Genomic DNA, 21441 nt, shown 5'->3' on the forward strand with positions numbered 1-21441 from the left:
GAGTAGGGTAAGTGCAGAGCCTGAGACACCTAGTTCTTGAAGGGAGGAAATAAGGATCTGGTGGTTAACTGTGTCAAACGCTGCAGAAAGGTCCAAGAGGATGAGCACAGAGGAGAGAGGTTATTAGGGAAAGAACTTGATCGTGAGATAGAGGGGTGAAAGGATAGAGAAGGAGCTGAATGTGTGAGAGTGGTGAGATCAGGAGGTGGCGTTGAGAGACACACATATGTAGACACATGTAGATACATATAAACACACACATAGACATATATACATACATATATAGACACATATATACACACACATGTAGACACATATATACACACATGTAGACACATATATACACACACATAGACACATATATACACATATATACACACACGTAGACACATATATACATACATATATAGACACATATATACACACACGTAGACACACACATGTAGACACATATATACACACACGTAGACACATATATACACACACATAGACACATACTGTATATACATACATATATACACACACGTAGACACATATATACATACATATATAGACACATATATACACACACATAGACATATATACATACATATATAGACACATATATACACACACGTAGACATATATACATACATATATAGACACATATATACACACACATGTAGACACATATATACACACACGTAGACACATATATACACACACATAGACACATACTGTATATACATACATATATACACACGTAGACACATATATACATACATATATAGACACACACATATATGCACACACGTTACATTTAGGTTTAACCGCAGACCTGTTTTAATCCATGTGATTCAGTTTCCAGACAGATAAAGGTCCACAGTGTAGGAGTTAGTGACATCTAGTGGTGAGACTGCAGATATGCTCTGGTATGTCAGGACGTCGTTGTCGTTCTTCTTCACACACTGTAATCTGGATTGTATACAGTACAACAGTGTTAATGATTTTACCACCAGAGGACAATCACATACCACTGGTGGTACACGTACCACAGTTTGAGAACCACGGGGTCTATATGATGAAAACAAATACTGACACCAGTCTTTCAATGCTCAACTTTAATTTCTTCAATCATAATACAATCATACAGCAGCAGCACATGTGGTCGCCTTTCCTCTTCAGTACACTGCTTTATTCTTCGGTCCTTCATGAAAGACGTGCATGACCACGTCTTCTCCCATCATGCAACAGGACAGTGTCCATCTCTTGACTCACCCGCACCCTGGGTGAGAACCTCCTGTCTTTCAAACTTCATGCTTCTCAGTCTCTGGATACCTCGCGCGACACAAAATTTCGGTTAAAAATGTGCGAGTGGCTCACGAGCCTGACCCGAGAGGTTCTTCTGAAACCAGGCGGACGCGATTCAGCCCGTGTTTTCCTGGCAGAACCTCGGGGGCGACGACAATCATTTTGATTTTAAAGAAAGTTTCACTTTAAAGACGTTCTCCTTTCTGTGTCCGTCCACAGACGACGAGCCTTGTGGGCTCAGCAGCTCTCATTATCACTGATGTCTGAGTGTGTGTGTGTGTGTGTGTGCGCGTGTGTGTGTGTGTGTGTGTGTGTGTGTGTGTGTGTAAAATGGCGACACAAGCAGTTCTTCTGCTGTGATGTCGCTGTGCTTTCACAAAGCCACTGTCGGGTGGCGGGACCCTCGGCTCCCTCTCCCCCTCCTCCGCCTTACGCCACCTCCACCTCTCTGATATCATCAGAGAACTGCGTGAACACAAGAAGAACACAACATTAAAGGGGCAGTGTTCGGTCTTATGAGATACAGAACGAGGTCCAGACGCAGATCAAACTAATCGGTATCTCAAGGACATGTTCGCCTCTTTATCTCACTGTTAAACCACCTTTTTTAACAAGAAAGTGAAGTTTATGTTGCTTTGCTTTCTTACACCAAACTCCACTGAAAAAAGTAGTCATTTTACATCACAGCACACACTGCTGCCTCCATCACTTATCTATAAATGTGTTCATCTGCGGCGTCGGTGTTGGAAATCCCTCATTCAGATTCACCTCGGTAAGAAAAACTTACAAAACGAGGCAGCAGAAGAGCAGCAGCTCCTGTGATCTCGCGAGCTAAAAACTAAAAAGGTTTTGTGACTGGGGTTTGGTGCAGGAGAGCGAGCGGTTAACTTCCAGTCTAACAGCAAGATGAAGCAGCAATCGCAGTCTTAACTTATCTTAGACATAAACTAGAACAGCTTTTATTACATCATCACTTTGGCTAAGTGACCTAAAATCAGCGACGTAAAAACAGGTGGTTTACTCACAGTGATGTTATTGAACCCAGCAGCCATCGGGTGGTTTTGTGCCGGTGGAACCATCATACGGTCCTGCTACGACAAATACATTGCTTTATTTACGTATTTATTCATATTTTTATGAGGATTTTTACATTAAAGTGAACATGTGTTCATTTTTTCTCACTTCCACACTCTATATAACTCTCAGTGTGTGACATTTTCGAGGGTTTACTGGCAGAAATTGAATATGAAGTATATCACACCTTCAAAAATCAGTAGGGTTTTCCCAGCCTTAACTTAGCATGTTATACTGTATGTACTTTAGGTAAGGGCCTTGTTTTATTGGTTTCAATTGAAACACCATTAGCTCATAGTGTTTGTTGAGGATGACTTTCTGGTACGTGAGGGCCACCGTAGTTCCCTGATGAGCTTGCAAAAGGGAGCGGTGAGTGGAGGACTCCTCCTTTTCTGTCTCACCATTAGATGTCACTATTTCTTACACACTGGACCTTTTAAAGGAAGTCCATGTTCCTCTGACCTCTGACGAGCCTGTGGGAAGAACTCACCACGGGTTCTGGTTCGTAAGTAGTGTTGGCGAAACCGACGTCGGCAGAGGACGGCGACGAGAGCGAAGAAGTCTTTGGCTCCATCATCTGTCGAGTTCGCAGGTAATAAAAGAGCAGTGCGACCAACGTGGCGATCAGCAGCACGACCACGATGGCGGACGCCACGATTCCTCCCACATTGTCTCGTTTCGCTGAGGCTGAAGAGGAGAGATGGCAACCGTTAGCGATACAACGTCTGTTAATCCACAATTTAACTGTAAGACACTAAGTGACCACTGGTGAGACCTTTAAAGAGTTCAGACTTACTCTGTGGGTCTGTGACTTGGTTGGCACAGTTGATCCCGACGGTGTACTCGATGTCGTCCAGAGCGACGAGTCCCGACGTGCCTTTGATTCCTTCCAAAACAATCTGTCAACGACCAAAACAGAGGGAGAGAGACGTTCATTTGTATTTGTAACAGCTATGTGATTAAAATGACGATGAAAATATTTTCTCATGTCACCTATCCATGTCCATAACAAACCTGTACCACTTTATCTCGCTGTTAGAAAGCCTTTCCTGTGAGGAAACTCAAGTTTGTGTCACTTTGTAAACTCCAAACTCTCCCGCACCAAAGTCCATAGAGAAAATCAGCGTTTTTAGCTCACGGTGACACAGGAGTTACTGGTCTAGCGCTTGTTTGCTAAGTTTGTGTCACTTTGGTAAAGTGTAACCGAGGTTTTCAAACACTGATGTCACAAAAAAACACATCTGAAGTCACTGGTGGAGGCAGAAGTGGATCAACAACTCCTGTGCGCTGTGACGCAGAATCGCTGATTTTCTCTATGGGCTTTGGTGTGGAGGTTACTGGTTTACAAAGCAAGAGAAAAATCACTTTCCTGTTGATACAGTTGATACACGGGGTATCTAATGGTGAGATGAAGTGGTGAGACAGATATTGTAGACTTAGCTTCAGAGTGTGCGTCTGACCTGGTATTCCTCAGCGGACGTGATGTCAACTTGGAAGCGTCTCCAGAGTCCCATCACCTCTCTCACCTCCATCAGCTGATGGAAACCTTTGGAGAGCCTCCACACCCTCAGCAGACTGTCAGCTACAACAGATCGCACAACATCATATGAGAAAGGAAACACGTAGCACACATCTCCACCAGAGACGAAGACGTTTGACCCTTACACGAGGACGGTATGTGGGCCCAGAATTTCATGCAGGTGCCCTTGGTTGAGGGCAGGTGGGGGCTCAGCAGCTGAGCGTTCTGGTTGTCTGTTGTCCGATTGGTGCTGGGAAAGAAGAGGAAGTGACCTGGCAGAGAGAGAGAGAGAGAAGAGGAGAGGCGAGAGGAATGAGAGAGAGGAAACAAAGAATCCAGATGAAGCAGAGTGAAGCTTCACCTTTCTCTGTGCCCAGACTGTGGTCCTCTGCTGGAACAGAGTAGTGTTTCTCCGTCTCCCAACTCGTCAGCTCCCAGTCCAGCTTGTCCAGTTCCGTGTTCTGGGTGTTGCTCCAGCTGCACATCCCTCTCTCCAGGTTACACCTTGACCCTGAAGTTCACACCAGCCACGGTTAGTGTGGTTAAATCAAACACTGGTGAGATTTCCTTCTTCATACGGTTTGTTTGGGTCAGTGTGGACCAGACTACTGAACTCTGGTGAACTCTATCCACATGTTTCATGGGGAGCATTAGCAGTATTTACAGCTACAGCTGACGGACGGATAGACTAAGGCACATCCGTCCTCTGTGTGTGGCAGGTCTCATCTTTTCCTCCTCTGCAGGCAAACTAACACCTTTTGTCGAGCGTTATCAAAACCCCAACCTAAGCTGTTCCTTATTGCCACAGACTGTAGGATGAGGTCAATATCTGCGGCGAAAGACCCTTTTACCCAATGCTAACTTAGCTAATTCTGCTATCTTACCTCCAGAGGAGGAAGAGTTGAGGAACTAGATCACATGACTTTTCTTTACAACGTATAGTGCATTTGAGATTTGTCTTTGTGAGCGTGAACCGAAACAGCTGTAAAATGATCCAATTTTCATCACTGTGAACGCAGCCTTCTAAAACACTCATTTAAATCACTGTGGACTGTTTTGTTTAAGAACCTAAACCGACCCTGACCTTGGTGTTGACACGCGTGCGCCGAGAAGCTGACGTCGTCCACTGCAACGTGAGTGTCTCCGCCTCCGGCGCCGACGACCTCAAACTCCAACTGCAGAACAGAATCAGCGCACTTTGAAATGACTTTTAATTGGGAAATCATGTCATGATAAATGAGGTCATTATAAATCATGCTCCCCATAAATACCCTGCATGTTATACAACTGTCCCCGCCTCCACACTGTACCGTACCTGCCAGTCCACGAGGTTACTTGTGATGTTGCCGTTGCCATGGCGCCAGACATCTCCCTGATCCAGAGTGTCGGAGAAGATCTTCACCCTGTGACCGGTCACCGGCTTCATGTACACAGTCAGAGAACCTGCGGGGACCACGCGGGTTAACGTGTGTGTGTGTGTATGTGTGAGTGTGTGTGTAGGCTCCGCCTCACCAGGATTCTCTCCTCCCATGTGATACCAGAAGTGCACACACTCCGTCTTGGTGGTTCCTTGACGCACAGGCGAGGTGAGGACTGTGGTGCTGCCAGAGGGAAGGACGTCCGCGCCGGTGTTTGCCATCATGTAGAAACCTTTCGTTTTAGCAACATAACAAAAAGGTTTGTCGCACCATCTCTATCTCGTCCACAATATCTTAGCAACAGGTTCATTGTGTTTTCGAGTCATTAGACGGACGTCTGTGAACCTCCTCACTCTCCCACACCAACCTCCATAGAGAAAATCACTGATTTTACCTCACAGCACACAGAGGTTGTCGAGCCGCTGCTGCCTCATCAGGAAGTTTAAACGTGTCATTTTTATCGACGTCCGTGTTTGAAATCCTTTGTTCAGTTTCACTTTGGTGACTCAAACCTACAAGACGAGGCAGAAGTGGACCAACACCGACAGTGTCCACATGGGATAAAAAGGTTGATTTTCTCTATGGAGTTTGGTGTGGGAGAGTGAGCTGTTGTCTAAAGTGGCTAAACCGTCACTCACCCAGCTGTGTCTCCAGAGTGTGGTCCGTTTTGGGTCCTGGCCTCGTGGTGTTGCCGCCACTGCGGTGGAGCCACTGAATTCTACCCGAGCTGGTGTATCCACAGCGGTGACCTTCAAACGAACACGCCCTGGGCGCGGAGCAGGAGCGCTCCACGAACGTCACATCGTCGATGGCCACCTGTCCGTCAAAGCCGGAGCGAACCGCCTCAAACATCAGCTGTTAGTGGACAACGGGAGATTTTAAAAAATGGAGTCAAGAGACAATTTCAGACTGACTGAACCTGTGAATTCGTACCTGAAAGCTGGTGAGCTGATGCGGGACTGGGCAGTGACCTTCATGCCACATGTTTCCGTGAGCTCCACTGCGTGTCCAGAGGATGATCTCATAACCTGTTCCATCCGACAGCTTCACGTTTAGAGTTCCTGAGAGGAGGAGGAAACTGCATTAAAATGCTTTATCGATCAGTTTCTCTTTGTTTTTAATTCAAAATGGTGCGACTTTAGCCACTTGACAGAAGGTGCGTCTAATAAAGTCTACGTCGGCCTAAGTCTACGACATTTTGAGAACATATCAACTGCTTTATTTTGTTGTAAACTGTCTTTTTCAACAGTTGTAAACCTCTAACTCTCCCACACCAAAGACCATAGAGAAAACCTGTGATTACTTCAGTGACACAAAGTGACCACACGAGGCACCAGTGGACCAGCAGCTCCTGTGTCCCAGAAGAGCTAAAAATGCTGATTTTCTCTGTGGACTTTGGTGTGGGGAGCAACAAAGCAACACAGACTCAGATTTTACAAACAGAGTTTTATGTTAAGAGGCTGAAATGTTGTCCTTGGCTGCAAATCCTGAACTATCCTGACAATCCATAGTCAAAACAAAACATCAGGCACATCCTCACCTGTGTTTGGTCCGTAAAGTTTGTAGAAGAAAGTCAGACAGTAACCTGAAGGACCTGGAGACTGCGGGAACGAAACTAAGCGTCCGAACATACCGCGGAGGGACGGATTCCACATGTCCACGACGAGGCTTTTACCTGGACGTCAAACACAGCGACAGGAGGGGACATCACATGTCATCATTTCTCTTTTTCGCTTTTCGATGCATATTTTCTCTTTATATTCATACTCTACTACTTTTATTTTGCAACATGTTTAATTGTTTATGTGTGTTTGGGACACCCTGATGTGAACATTATAAGCTAATGTACGTTTATTTCATTTCTGTATTCCGCTTACCGCCCCCGATGGTGTGGTCTGTCCCACTCGCCACCCTCCAGTCAAAGTTGTCGCTCTGGTCCTGATACCACCCACACAGCCCGTCTTCAAAGTTACATGACAGACCTGGGCGAAACATTTAATAACAGAAATTTAAAGTCACGTCACGTCTAGAAGACGTATAAAAGGAGGAGAATTACCTGTTGGAGCAGAGGGAAGATATTCAGCGTAGCAGTTGACGAAGCCAACGTTTTGGACTTTGATCTTGGCGCACGGACACAGTTTCCGAGCACGAGCCTCGAACGCCAGCTGCACACAGTCAAAGAAGGTGAGAATCACTGGCCGCTGGTCTCAGACTCAAATAACACGTGTTTGTTGACTTTAAAGGAATTTTATGTTCAAGTGGCCAAATGTGAACGTTTGTACCAGATTCCAAGAAATTCCCTCAGATTTTGGTTGCATTAGTCGTGATTTTTGTCGTTACGTCTCACAACTATTTACAGTTCTTCATAGAGTCCAAATGAACGTTGGTGCCAAATTTTATTAGACTCCCTCTTGACATTCCTTAGATATCTCACAAACAACAAATTCAAATCATCTTTGAGTCTACGTGAAGGTCTGTAGACTAAGACCAACCCCTTGTTCTGTAAGGTTGCATTGATCTTTAACACTGAGCTTCAACCACAAAAACCCTTTTCAGTTCATCTTTGAGTCCAAGTTTGTTCCAAAATTAGAAATTTCACGTTTCACAAGAACTGGAAACTTGGGAACAAGGACGCCCCAGAAACACAACGCCTCCTCCGGCCACAGCTCCAGAAAAAAAAAGCAAGAAAAACAAACCTGAAAGCGATGTTTCCTGGCTCCAATGGTCAGGTTGACGCTTCGCCACGCCCCCTCCTCCGCTCCCGTCTTCCCGCTGAACTCCCACAGTTTAGGCTGCAAGCCCAGCACGCTGTCAATCACCCTGACAGACAGCTCTCCTGTAAACAGAGACACGGTGAAAGATCTGAGAGGAGAGTGAGGAGAGTGGCAGCAGGGAGAAGAAGAACGTGTTGAATAACAGTGGTACCAATGTGATCTGGGTTCCCTGTGAGTGCGAAATCAAAGCTGAGGGAGCAGACCGGGCCTGAGGGTCCCAGGAGGGGGGTCCGGGTCTGGGCTTCAGTCAGCTGCTGGCCTGGAGCCTGAACCACGTACAGGTACTCTTCTAATAACACAGGGACAAATGGTAATATTTTTTCCCTTAAATTTGAAAATACTGGCTTCTTAATGTGTGACTGTGTGAGGTTATGACACAGATTTTGCTGTCCATGCCCTCTGCACCTAAAACAAGCAGGAGACTCGGGTCTTAGTTACATACGAGCCCCAACTATCAGTCCCTCATCCATTTTCAAACAACCTGAACTATATATCAGAAGATCTAAGACAACACATCACTGGCAGCAGCTTTAAAGGAGACGGAGGTTAAATGGGTTTTACCTTTGGATGTCGAGTTTTCATGAAGCTTCCAACCTTGACTCCCAATACTGGAGTCAGTCCAGCCTGAGCTGCCGTCAGTGTAGGAGAAATCCCCTGCACACGTCACACACACACACACACACACACAACACAAAACACACAAATCACATGATCACACACACAAAAGACATGACGATCAGGACCAAAGAAAGACATCATTAAAATGGTTAAGGTGGCTTTAACCAATGGTCAAACTGTATGGGCTAACGAGTGGTTCCCAAAGTGTGGGTTGGGACCCACAGATAGGTCACCACTTTTTTTGAGTGGGTCACCACATACTGCGGTACACAATGCATGTAATAACACATTAATAACATGGTAATAGCGCGTTAATAACATGTAATAACATCTAATAACACGTTAATAACATGGTAATAACACAATAATATGTAATAACATCTTGTAATACTGCATTTCAGGCAATCATATATCAACAATACATTGCAATATCCGTCTGTCCTGTGACAAGCACCACCACCAGGAATTAGGAAGTAGTGACACTGAAGAGTAAAATTGGGAGAGGGGTCTGTCTGCAGAGTGCAAGACAGTGGGTGGTGTATCAGTGATTTGGACAACTTATAGTGCCACCATCTTGTGTTTGAAGCCCCGCCCCTTGTTTATAGTCCCCCCCTTGCAGTTTGTGGGTGGATACTATTGAAAATTGGTGGGAAATATCAATACTTGGGGCCAGAGTATGATGACTGTATCTCAAGAGTGTGGACGATGATGATGATTCATATTCTGTTCATACACTGAGCAGCAGGTCACAGGTTGGAAACAAACTTGGTTGGATAACTATTTATTGCAGGTCATCGCTAACAAAGATGTTTAGTAAGTGACTCACAAACTCACCACATTTTGCCTCGTCCTCTGCTTTGGGACAGTCCTGTTTAAAGTCGCACATCTTGTCCGGTTCCGTACATGGGTCTTTAGGAGATTTGGGGAAATTCGCGAGGGTATAATTCTCTGTTCAAGAGAGAGAAAGTGAGAAAGACGATCAGAGGGTCGAATCTTTGCTGAGTTGAGGAATAATACTCTGGTTTTGTAAGTTAAATGGCTTCTTCAGGATTATTTGGGAAGCATTTGGGCATATGGTCAGTGAAAACCTGTTTTTACACCATTAACAAAAAGGCCAAGTGGTAAACTCTACGATATGTGAGGAACATGTTCCCTGCTTTATCTCCCTGTACCTTTTCCAACCGGGAACTAAAGTTTGTGTCACTTTGTGAAGCACTCCCTGTCCCACACCAAAGTCCATTAACAAAAACAGTGATTAAAGCACAGGAGCTGCTAGTTAACGGCTGCCTTTTTTTTTAGAAACTGGTAAAGTTGTGCAACTCAGGAAAATCCAAACTGAGGATTTTGAACACCAGAGATTACATTTGAACACATTAAAACCTACTGATGGAGACAGCAGGGGATCAACAGCTACTGAGTGCTGTGATGTAAAATTGCAGGTTTTTTCAATGGGGTTTGGTGTGGGGAAGTGAGCGATTTAGAAAGAGATAGATACGTCGGTTTCCTGTTGGAAAATACTGTCTGGTGACAAGATAAAGTGACACACATGTTCTTAAGATGCCATAGATTGACTGACTTCGTACAACTGCACTTCAAAAGTCCTTAACTGTCCTTTTAATAGAGTTGTTACAGGTTTACCAGATGATACGCGGCATCCGGGGGACAACATGATGCTGTCGATGGCGATTCCTCCATATGTAAAGTTTCGGATCGCAGCCATTAGTACAATCTATGAGAGAGAAAACACGATGATAAGTAACAATTCTGTTTCATCCAAACACAAAAATAAAATTCATGGGATGCAAGCACCTGAAAAGGGGAGCTGGTGACGATCTCCACCTCTGCCTTCACCCACACGTCGCCCAGAGCTCCGCCCCTCTCCCACACCGGGTAGATGTTTTTATCAGCGACCAGCACGGTGAGACCGCCGGACCTCGGCCCGAACTGGTGAGTGTACATCACCATCTACAGCAGACACACACACAGAGGAGGTGAGGGTTCTAATATCGCCATGAATGCATCAATAAGGAAATGTCTCACCTTGCACGGATGTGAAGTGTTGGTGGGATCGAGGAGACGACTTTGGAACGAGGCCCAGTCATTTGTGAGGCCACCATCGGGGACAGTGACGTACAGGAAGTGACCTACAAGAGAAGTTATGATAAGAAATACTAAATAATTCTACCTCATGTATCTGTATCCATCCTTCTATACCTGCTGCACTGTTGCTGGAGTGATCTCGGCCTGGTCCTTTCAGAGGATCACTGGTGGAGATGTTCTCCTGACTTGTCCGAACCCACTTCAGTCTGGAGACGGACCTCAGGTCCCAGGCACAGGTGCCGTTATCAAAGTCACACAGCTGGTATCCCTCTGGAGACACACGTATAATTCATGTTTTATGTGGCGTTCTGCTTTACTTTTTCACACAGGAAACTGACGCTTGTAAAGTTCCCACTCGCTCCTCCGCCAAAGTCCATAGAAAAAATTGGCAAATTTAGCTCCTGGAGACACAGGAGCTGCTGGTCAGCTGCTGCCTCTTGTGGTGAGTTTGTGTCACGCCACTGGATACAGACACAAGATTTCAGTCCCTCACGTCACAGAAGAACACGTTTGAACTCACAGACGGAGGCGGCAGTGGATCGGCAGCTCCTGTTTGCTGTGATTTAAAATTGCTGAATTTCTCTATGGGCTTTGGTGTGGGAGAATAAGCGACACTAACTTCAGTTTTTAGTTGGAAAAGGCTGCAAACACAATCTTAAAACAGCACACACTCAAGATGGCATACATTTTATGAAGTGAAGTCGATAAAAATCTGTTTTACGGCCTTTGTAAACAGCTCACTCTCCCACACCAAAGTCCATGGAGAAAATCAGCGATTTTACATCACAGCACATACACGTTGTTAATCCACTGCTGCCTCGCACGTATAAATTCAAACGTGTTCTTTGTGACTTAAAAGTATTAAATATTCCGTTTGTATCCACTTCAGTGACACAAAGTCACCACAAGAGGCAGCAGTAGACCAGCAGCTCCTGTGTTTCTGCTGCCTAAATTTGCAGATTTTCTCTATGGGCTTTGGTGTGGGGGAGTGAGAGGTTTACCTACTGTGTAACAGAGACAATACTCTTAAAATAGCATGCACTTAATCTGACATAGATTGTGTCAGTCACTAAGGATTTTTTTCAAATATTTCAGGGATTTTTTGTTTCGGTTGTTCAGTATCATGTGATGTCACGTGATCTCTCACCGCTCTCACAGTTCTCCTCATCAGTCCCATCACCGCAGTCATCGCTGCCGTCACACACCTGCTGCTGCGTCACACAGCCCTCGTTCTTACACGGCAGCATCGTCGCCGGACACTCCTGTGGCACTGGTGACAAAGACAAACAAACAACATCAGGAGGATTTAAAATAAACGATCATGTTTATTATCAGTGGACCGGACACCGAGGACTCACAGGGCAGGGCGCAGTCTAAAAACTCCAGCTGGTCCACGGCGACGTCTCCTCTCTGCCCCGCGGAGCGCTGCGAGTTGAGGCGAATCCGGAACGCCGTGGGAATGCGTCCCAGGAAGACAGTTTCCTCCCTCCAGCCTCGTACACTCGTGGCCTCGGGACGCCACACGACGGCCTCGCCAGAATCCTGGTGGAGCACGGACGCCCACAGGGGCGCGGGGCCCAGGTTTGTGTGACCTTCACAGAAACAGTATAAGAGTATATCAAACTGTGTGTTCTTAAAAATATAAGACCTCTGACTGTTGTTGTTACCTGAATCCCACAGGAAGTATCTGAGGCGAAGACGGCAGGTCGGCGACGACTGTCTCATCTCTGGAGAGTCTAAAACGGCCGTCCTGGACGAGTCTGCTTTCACTGCACTGACGCCCATGAACCAGCCTGTGTGACGGGAGAACGCTGTCATAGCACCAGTGTGGACGGCCATTTTGTGCTCGTCCTGATTATTTAATCAGCAGATACGAACGAAAAAGAATGAACTCGCATTCTGATAACTCCAAACTCTCCAAACTCAAACCAGCTGTCAATCACACTGGCGTCCACTCACATGTTTTCAATCGTCTATTTTCCCTCTAAACGAGAGCATAACCTCTTTATTGAAGATCCTACTTATAGGACACAAAACGAAACACAGGAACTTCCATTAAAATTGATCTATTTTTGGAACTAGCAACAGTCGCCCCCTGGTGGCTATGTACAATATTATCACTTCCTGATTAGCTTCACCGATCAACTGGAGGATCACATCCATTTGTGTAGCCGTCTACGATGTGGAATCAGCCGCTAATGCAGATATTAATGCAGAGAAACCAGATTTTGCTTCTGGGTAAACCAGAGGCATCAAACATGCGGCCCGTGGGCCACATCTGGCCCTCAAACTGATTTCATGTTGACCGCCAGTTAATATTATAATAAGAATGAGGTATTTCTGTTTGTTTTTTTTTTATTGTTTTTAGAATAGTAGACTCATTTTGCACCATATTGTTCCATATCAATACAGACACGCTTTTATTTTAAAATGCAGTGAAATATCATGAAAAATATTGTTATTGCAATATCACGATGGAATATTGTGATATCACTTAAAAGTCACATCGTCCTAATCAACTCTTCTGACCAGACTAGATGCTCAGAGGCTCCCAGGTCATTGGACCCCTGAGGTAAAAACAAATACACACAAACTAATATATGGGTACGGAACAGTCTGCATTACTTCCAAAAGTCATGACATTTTTGTTCTTTCAACGATTCCAAACGTGTTACAGCAGCAAACCTGTGCCGGTGCCGGTGGTGTAGTCAGAGGACGGTCCACTGTGGGACAGCGTGTCTCCTCTCTGTTGTCTCTGCCAGCTGTACTCTGCTGCACTGAGGGACTGATCCTTCCACCCGCACAGACCCGCGTCCTCAAAGTCACACACAAACAGTCTTTGGGCGTAACCTTTAAAAAAGAAAGTAAAGTCATATGTGTATATATACATATATATATATATATACATATACATATATATGTATATATATATATATATATATATATATATATATATATATATATACATATATATAGCAGACTTATTACATCTCTCTGTGCTTCTAGCATCATTTACATCCTGCATCCTGTGAAAACTACGATACGAAACCCAATACGGTCATTCTAGACCATTTATGAACGTATGAAGCTGTTAGAGAATCCATGAATTCAATAAAATGACCATTACCTAAGATATTGCACATCATATCATAATCGCAATCACAGTCAAAATAATCACAATTACATAGTTAATCAAACTAGTCAAAGACTTCTTGTCTCCGCCCCCCTGCCCCCTGCTCTGCTGCTGTATACACACAAGCACTCCCTCAGGTCAGGTCTGGCCGTTTTCACACGAAGGGCGCGACAAACAAATAATGTTACATTGTTATGTTACAGAATAAAGTAAATCATCAAAAAGTTGCATTTTGCAGTTTCACGCCAGGTTAGAGAAGCTAAAAAAGAAAAGATTAAATTGGATGTGATAAAATAGCAACAGAAAACGATGACCTTTGTCTTTTTTTTAAACAGGAAACAGTGAATAACAGTGACCTTAGTGACCTCAGAGCAAAAACCTGGGTTAAGGGTTTTCAAGTCAATTTTACTTCTATAATGTGAAATTATACAAGAAGAACTCTTATAATAGAAGAAATTCAATGTTTTAAGCACTGTATTATTCCGTTTTTGATTATATGTATATATATCAAATTTTTAAATGTAAATAATGTACTTGTTGAGGACTGGTGTGGTGGGTGTAAAGATGAGAATAAGAGAAATAAATTCAGAGGGCGGATTTCATGCTCACCACAGTTTTGCTCGTCGCTGCAGTCGGAACAGTCGCACACAAAGTCACATTTGTTCCCGGGAGACTCACAACACAGAGAGTCAGCAGCTGCGACGCAAAGAGGAGAGAAACCATCAGAGGACAAATTCACTAACACAGTCCACATTCTATCTGAAACTGAGGAGTGAAGCTTTCATTTCAGCTGTCTGTCATGTCCTTATACTTCCATTAAAACCTTTATTTCCCTCTTAAATGATCAAGAATACATCGACATCGCATGCATTTAAAGCTGCGGTATGCAATACAATCTCTGTGGTTATTATTGCTCTATAATTCCATAATAAGTCACATTTATGCTTGGTATAAACTCTTATCAGGATTCATTACTGTCAAAGATTTACGAGCAGAGACTCAGTAATGGAAACAGGCTCAAAGGCCACACACACACACAGGTAATGGGATTAACACCAGCAGCAGAAGAGCTCAGTGATGCTGCGTCCAAAGGTCTCGGTGGAAATCTCCGGAAATTAAACTGGACAATGGTGAGACATTCGAGGAAAAGTGAATTATATATGATTATAGGGTTATTTAGATAACACTTTACGTGTGAACCGTTACATGTTCTTGTTACATGTACATGAAGAAAGTTCAAAGTGGGAATCTAACATGAAAAACACTTCAGTGAACACTCTCTGAATAAAAGAAGAAGTTTGCTGCTTTATCTGCACGTTCAGCTGCCTTTCATCTCAGGAAAGTTTTTTAAAAGCACTCGTTCTCGCACACCAAAGTCCATAAGGAAAATAAATCATTTTGATATCACAGCACACACGAGTTGTTGATGCACAGCTGCCTCACCCAAACCTGTCAGTAACTTCAAATGTGTTATATTTGTGATTTTGGGGTTTTCAGTTCTTAGTTTTGGGTTTACTGCAATGACACAAACATACCAGCAGAGGCAGCAGAAGACCAGCAGCTTCTGTGTCCCTGTGAGCTTAAATTGCTGCTTTTCTCTATGGGATTTGGTGTTTTCTTGTCGGAAAAGGCTGTAAAACGGTGTCGTAAAGCAGTGAAGACACAATATTTAGACTTCTCTGATGCAGAGTTTATGTTTCTTAGGCTGGTTCCTTGAATATGTGATTATTAAATCCACACTTTAAAACCCCTCAACTATCCCTTTAAGCTGTGCCGTCACTCAGACGTGACCTCAGTGACATCAGTTGTTTTGTGAGAGCCTGAGTGAGTGTGTGTGTGTGTGTGTGTGTGTGTGTGATCTTACCCCAGCTCAGAACCAGCAGCAGAACCAGCACCGAGTTTCTCCGGCGCTTCATCTTCTCTCTTCCGTCTTCCACCTGCTGTGGCTTGGTGTCGGGGTTTGAACACGGTCTTTACGAGCCAACTATGAACTCTTCTCCATGTCAGGGAGATAGTGGCTGGACTTTAAATTTACCCAGCATGCAACTGCAACAAACCGCCATAAAATAATTTCCTCCAGACGACCGCACACGTCCATTTATTGCACAATAAGTGACACACATCACTCAAGTTACAGTATTATTTGTATGTTGTGTACACATAATTACATTTTAATTGCATATTTTGAGTTCATTACTCACTCCTTGATGATCTTACAGCTGATTATCTTCATTATTTCACCTTTTTCAACAGTAAACTTGAGTTTTTATCACTTTCTGATGCACTCAAATCTCACCAAATCCCAGCCTCCATCAGTAAATAAAGCTGTGCTCTATTGTGACTTCTGTGTGTGAAATCTTCATTCACATTTACTTGAGTGACACAGACTTACCACACGAGGCAGCAGTAGACCAGCAGCTCCTGTGTCCCAGTGTGCAAAAAAAAACGATGATTTTCTCGATGGGCTTTGGCTTTAGGAAAAGCTCGCCTACAAAAACAATTAATATGTAATTATTGCTCTGATTTATCATTACTGGGGCTGTTTTCTGTCACAGTTGATGTGAGTAAAGACATATCAAGATAAACTGAGCTGAACAGCTGCAAACACAACAGACTATAGTTACAGACACACAATTTTGATGACATTTAATTATTTCTTTTTTGTTTCGTTCTCTCATTGTATTAGACTTGGTGGTGATGTTAATATACCATTAGTTAAAATCACGGATTGTTGTCATTAAAGGGGACATATTATGCAAAATCAACTTTTTAACCATTTCAGTACTTATATTTGGGACTCTGGAGGCCCTACCTGTCGCCAAAGTGTGGAAAAAGAATACTCAGTCATGTTTTCGTGGTCCCCCTAAGTGTAAGTATAGGCGATAAAACACTCGATGTTGAATTCCCTGCGCTTATGACAGCAGCATGTGCATTTCACCGCGAATGTTACCGCCCACCAGTAAGTTTACTTGGAGAGCTCCACCTTAGCTCCACCTTGTCCCTGCGAGAGTGCAGGCGAGGGAGGAAGAGCGGTATTATGTCAACGCGGATTGTAACACGTCCTAATTAAACATATTTGTTCAGTACGTCCTCCATGACCGGAGCACCGACTCAGTCTGATACAGTCACATATACAGCAGCAGTTTATTCAGCGATCAGTGGTGCTGTCCCTAAGTGTTTTTAACAGATTTACAGTTGGACAGTGTTCGGCTCGATCCTTATGTCGGACGTCTCTTCCTGTGACGGCACTCTCGCTGTTTTCCGCGCACGCTGCCATGTTGATATTGTCAGAGAACTAGTGGAGGGAGGGGGAGAGGAATGGAGCGGAGGGAACAGGAGCTGAGCGAGTGAGCGCTGTAAGGAGGACAAATCAGAAACCCCCTGGAAGAAGTGGGTGTGTATTTGCCTGTGTCTCATTTGAATATAAAGGGACCATGCACAAAACCGAGCATTCTGAAAGGGGCGGGTTTAGCAGGGTTATTGAACTGCTATGGTGCTTCATCCTTATGGTATTTTGACCAAGGCATGTCACTGAGATGTTCATTAGGACACCAGGGAACTATTTTAATGGGGGAAATAGGGTATAAAATGTCTCCTATAATAATATGTCAGGCCTGTTTCCTGTGGGTGTTGGCCTTCGCCAGGGCTGCGCTTTATCACCAATCCAGTTTGTGATTTTCATGGACAGGATAACGAGGCGTAGTCGTGGGGGAGAGGGGTTGTGGTTTGGCGGGCTTGAGATCTCGTTGCTGCGTTTTGCAGATGATGTGGTCCTCATGGCTTCGTCGGCCTGTGACCTTCAGCGCTCACTGGATTGCTTCATGGCCGAGTGTGAAGCGGTCGGGATGAAGATCGAACCTCTAAGTCTGAGGCCATGGCTCTTAGCAGGAAACCGGTGGATTGCCTTCTCCGGGTAGGGAATGACTCCTTGCCCCAGGTGAAGGAGTTCAAGTATCTCGGGGTCTTGTTCACGAGTGAGGGACGAGGATCGGAGATGGGCCAGAGAATCGGAGTAAGTGCGGTACAGCATTTGCTTTACCGCGGTTGTGAAAAGGAGCTGAGCTGGAAGGCAAAGCTATCGATCTCAATCTTCTTCCTATCCTCACCTGGTCAGAAAGAACGAGAAAATGGATTCCTCAGGAGAGGCTGGCTTTTCCTTAGAGATAGGGTGAGAGCTCGGTCATCCGGGGGCTGGAGAACCGCTGCTCCTTCACATTGAAAGGAGCCAGCTGAGGTGGTTGGGCATCTGGTGAGGATGTCTCCTGGCCTCCCAAGGGAGGTGTATCAGGCATGTCCAGCTGGGAGGAGGCCTCGGGGTAGACCTAGGACAAGGTGGAGAGATTACATCATCACTCTGGCCTGGGAACGCCTCGGGATCCCTCAGTCGGAGCTGGTCAATGTGGCTCGGGAAAGGGAAGTTTGCGGTCCCTTGCTGAAACTGCTGCCCCTGCGACCCGGCCCTGGATAAGCGGATGATGATGATGTCTCCTTAAAATTTACTTGTGGATTAAACTCCTGCCAGGCCAGTGCTGTGATGCCCCCGAGTGTCCAAAAACCAATAGTACAGACAGGATCTCTTCTGTCAGAGTCAAACCCAGATCATATCTGTGCTTTAATTACGGCATCATGATTGACAGAACTTCAGCACTACAGTTAAATTATCAGATTGTTGAAGTTGCTTTTATGATTTGACAGCTGCAGAATTGACGATGATCATTATGGGCCGTTGGGAGGGTGAAAACAAACAAGGAAGAGAGCGACAGGTTTTGGTTTTTCTTGTTTATCAACAATGGCAGTCATGAAATGAACATTATAATTACTCATTAATTAATCTTTGAATGTTTCAAACGCCACACGGTCGTGTAGTGGTTAGCACAGGGGCCTTTCTGCATTTCTCCCCGTGTGTGCGTGGGTTCTCTCCGGGTTCTCCGGCTTCCTCCCACAGTCGAAAAAACATGCAATGTGGGGATTAGGTAAATTGGACACTCTAAATTGACCATAGGAGTGAGTGTGAAAGTGAATGGTTGTTTGTCTCTATCCATGTGTGTGTGCGTGGCCCTGCGATGGACTGGCGAACTGTGTACCCCGCCTATCCCCCGATGTAGCTGAGATTGGCACAGCGACCCTCTGGTGGAGGATAAAGCGGTAGATGATGACTTACTGACGTTTCAAACGTATTACAATGAGATGAGATTCAGTCAGCGTGTTGTTTATTTTACATGACGCGCAGAGCTTCACTTACAACTTCCTCTAGTGTGTAAACCAGCTCCTTTACTTCCCGTTAGTTGTCGTTCAGGGGAACTTTTTTTTAACGAAAGGTTAGTGATTAAAAGTTCCAATAAAGACCATACATGTTTACGCTGCCTTTTTAGTAGTCGTTTTAGTGGTAATGAAATGAAAAGGTGTTCAAATTCCAGCCTAATGAGGGGACAACAGCAGAGCAAATAGTCAGGCTGGTTTAATAAAAACCAGGCAGAGACTGTGCATACGTCGTCAATTCAGGTGTGAAAAAGAGCCTTAAAAGAATCTGAATAAGCTTTGTATCAAGTGCTCTAAGGTTTTATACTGAGATGTTGTGACGTGTTACAGTTCACTACGATGCTGTGAGTCCAGGAGAAAGGGCGCCAGCGTCAGCTCAGTATCCTTCGTTGCTCCACGTCACCTCGTAGCCTGGATACTTGGCCTTTAGTTTCTCTGTGGTGACCGCATGATTTGCTCTTCCATATCCCTGGAAGGCAACAAAACAAATGATCAAATAATAATTTATTTCAGATAAATCATAGCATTCTTGCCTTTGCAGCAAGAAGACCCGGTCGGAACAAGAGCCGTTCTTTCTCTGGGTTTTCTGGTTTCCTCCCATAGTCCAAAGACATGCAGATTTGGAGAGACTCTCGTGTACAGTTACTGTCATTTTCCTGCAGATTCCTCTCACCATGGAGTATCCGTACACGTGGATCTTCTTGTCCTGAGCATCGTGTCTGATCCTCCCTCCTCCGACACACTCACAGTCCAGGACTCCGTCCTTTTCCAGCTCCTCAGAAACCTTCTCATAGATGTCGGCTACAAGCAAAGAAATAATGGGCAAATTGGAAACAAAGCTTTGTTATAAAGACAATGAAGTATCATAAAGGTGTGGTAAATGCCTTTTTTTTAAAAATGATCTCTAGATATCTTGCAACAGACTGTGAAAAACAGTAAAAAGAGAAAAGTTCCTGTGGTGGAAAATATCATAATAATTGTAGATTTTGAAAATGTTTTACGATCCTAATATGATACACACATATTAGGGCTGCAAGTAACAGTTATTTTTATAAACAGTTCAAAATATGTCACTGAATGTTTCTCAGCTTTTTCCCAAATATTTTATTTTTCCTAATATTAATGATGGTAAACTTGTAGGAATTTAATTAAAACCTATATTAATAAGTTAGTATTTTTGACACATCATTTGGTGAGGAAGTGTGTTTCAGTTTTATCCAGCAGAGGGCAGCAAAGACCTACTAATTCTTACTCTAATTAAACGCAAACACACATGTTATTACATTTGTACTCATGAGTACAATCACATTGCATGTCAGTGTACTTAATAATAAATTAAGCGTCGGTGAGGTAAGTGTATTTTAAGTGTATTACAGAGGGTTAGAGCCTGGTCGCGGCTCCTCCTCACCGTGATACTCGGCCCAGCCGTATCCTCGGACGATGTCCACCTCAGAGTCGTCTCCTTCCTCCCGGCTGTGAACTCGGATGAGGACGTATTTGAAAACACCGGCCGGGTCGATGTCTGCCTGCTGTATGTTCGCCATGATGGCCGCAGCTCTGGTCTGTGTGCACATCTGTGAACCTGCTGTCAGTGTCAGCGGCTGCGAACACACGCACAAAACAACGACGACGACCCGACACAGAGCGCGATATTTCTGCGTAAACTCCGTATCTGAACAACAGCGTTTTATAATTTAAACAGAAGGAACACGTTTAGAAATATTTAAAACACTAAGGAAAAGTTGCCTTACAATCATGCTAGGTCCGCCATGTCTGTGACAACAACAACAGCACTTCCGTTCAATGATTTGATTGGCGGTTGGAAACCAGCATATAAATGCATTACCGCCACCCACCGGACTGGAAGAGTAACAGACAAAAACAAACTTTGATCCTCCACATTAATCCAGTGTGTCTGAGATAATCCATTTAATGTTTATACATTTCTTTCGCCGTCCAAAGGTCAACGTTCACAGTGTTTTCTGATAATTATGACTTAGTATCTCATTATTGACCTAGTCTATCAATATTATGACTCAGTATCTGATCATTTTGACTTAGTATCTCATTATTATGACTAAATATATCATTATTTTGACTTACTACCTGATAATTATGACTTAGTATCTCATTATTGACCTAGTATATCAATATAACTTAGACTTAGACTTCCTTTTATTGTCATTGCACAGAAAACACAGCAGTGAAAACTGGCAACGAGATTTTGTTGCTTGACAAGCAGATAAGAAACCAACA

General features: G+C 44.2%; 2 protein-coding genes across 2 annotated transcripts; both read right to left on the reverse strand.

Annotated features, from left to right (window-relative positions):
* Positions 1-1085: 1085 nt before the first annotated feature.
* mamdc4 (MAM domain containing 4) lies at positions 1086-15945 on the reverse strand. The gene is made up of 29 exons (XM_044012817.1): positions 15791-15945; positions 14536-14622; positions 13479-13643; positions 12461-12586; positions 12152-12385; positions 11941-12063; positions 10908-11063; positions 10734-10837; positions 10503-10658; positions 10332-10422; positions 9528-9641; positions 8637-8729; positions 8227-8364; positions 7998-8137; positions 7358-7466; positions 7179-7283; positions 6842-6976; positions 6235-6362; positions 5940-6156; positions 5396-5533; positions 5199-5326; positions 4968-5058; positions 4245-4394; positions 4030-4155; positions 3825-3946; positions 3161-3263; positions 2855-3051; positions 2316-2381; positions 1086-1755 (listed from the first exon to the last, which is right to left on the reverse strand). Exons 1-29 carry the CDS (start codon positions 15840-15842, stop codon positions 1720-1722), a joined length of 3630 nt encoding a protein of 1209 aa, XP_043868752.1. The 5' UTR covers positions 15843-15945; the 3' UTR covers positions 1086-1719.
* Positions 15946-18690: 2745 nt separating this feature from the next.
* phpt1 (phosphohistidine phosphatase 1) lies at positions 18691-20980 on the reverse strand. The gene is made up of 3 exons (XM_044053672.1): positions 20594-20980; positions 19859-19986; positions 18691-19654 (listed from the first exon to the last, which is right to left on the reverse strand). The coding sequence occupies exons 1-3, from the start codon at positions 20757-20759 to the stop codon at positions 19562-19564; spliced, it is 387 nt and encodes a 128-aa protein (XP_043909607.1). The 5' UTR covers positions 20760-20980; the 3' UTR covers positions 18691-19561.
* Positions 20981-21441: the final 461 nt, after the last annotated feature.

Source organism: Solea senegalensis, linkage group LG21 (assembly GCF_019176455.1).
Source record: "Solea senegalensis isolate Sse05_10M linkage group LG21, IFAPA_SoseM_1, whole genome shotgun sequence".
Classification (NCBI taxonomy): domain Eukaryota; kingdom Metazoa; phylum Chordata; class Actinopteri; order Pleuronectiformes; family Soleidae; genus Solea; species Solea senegalensis.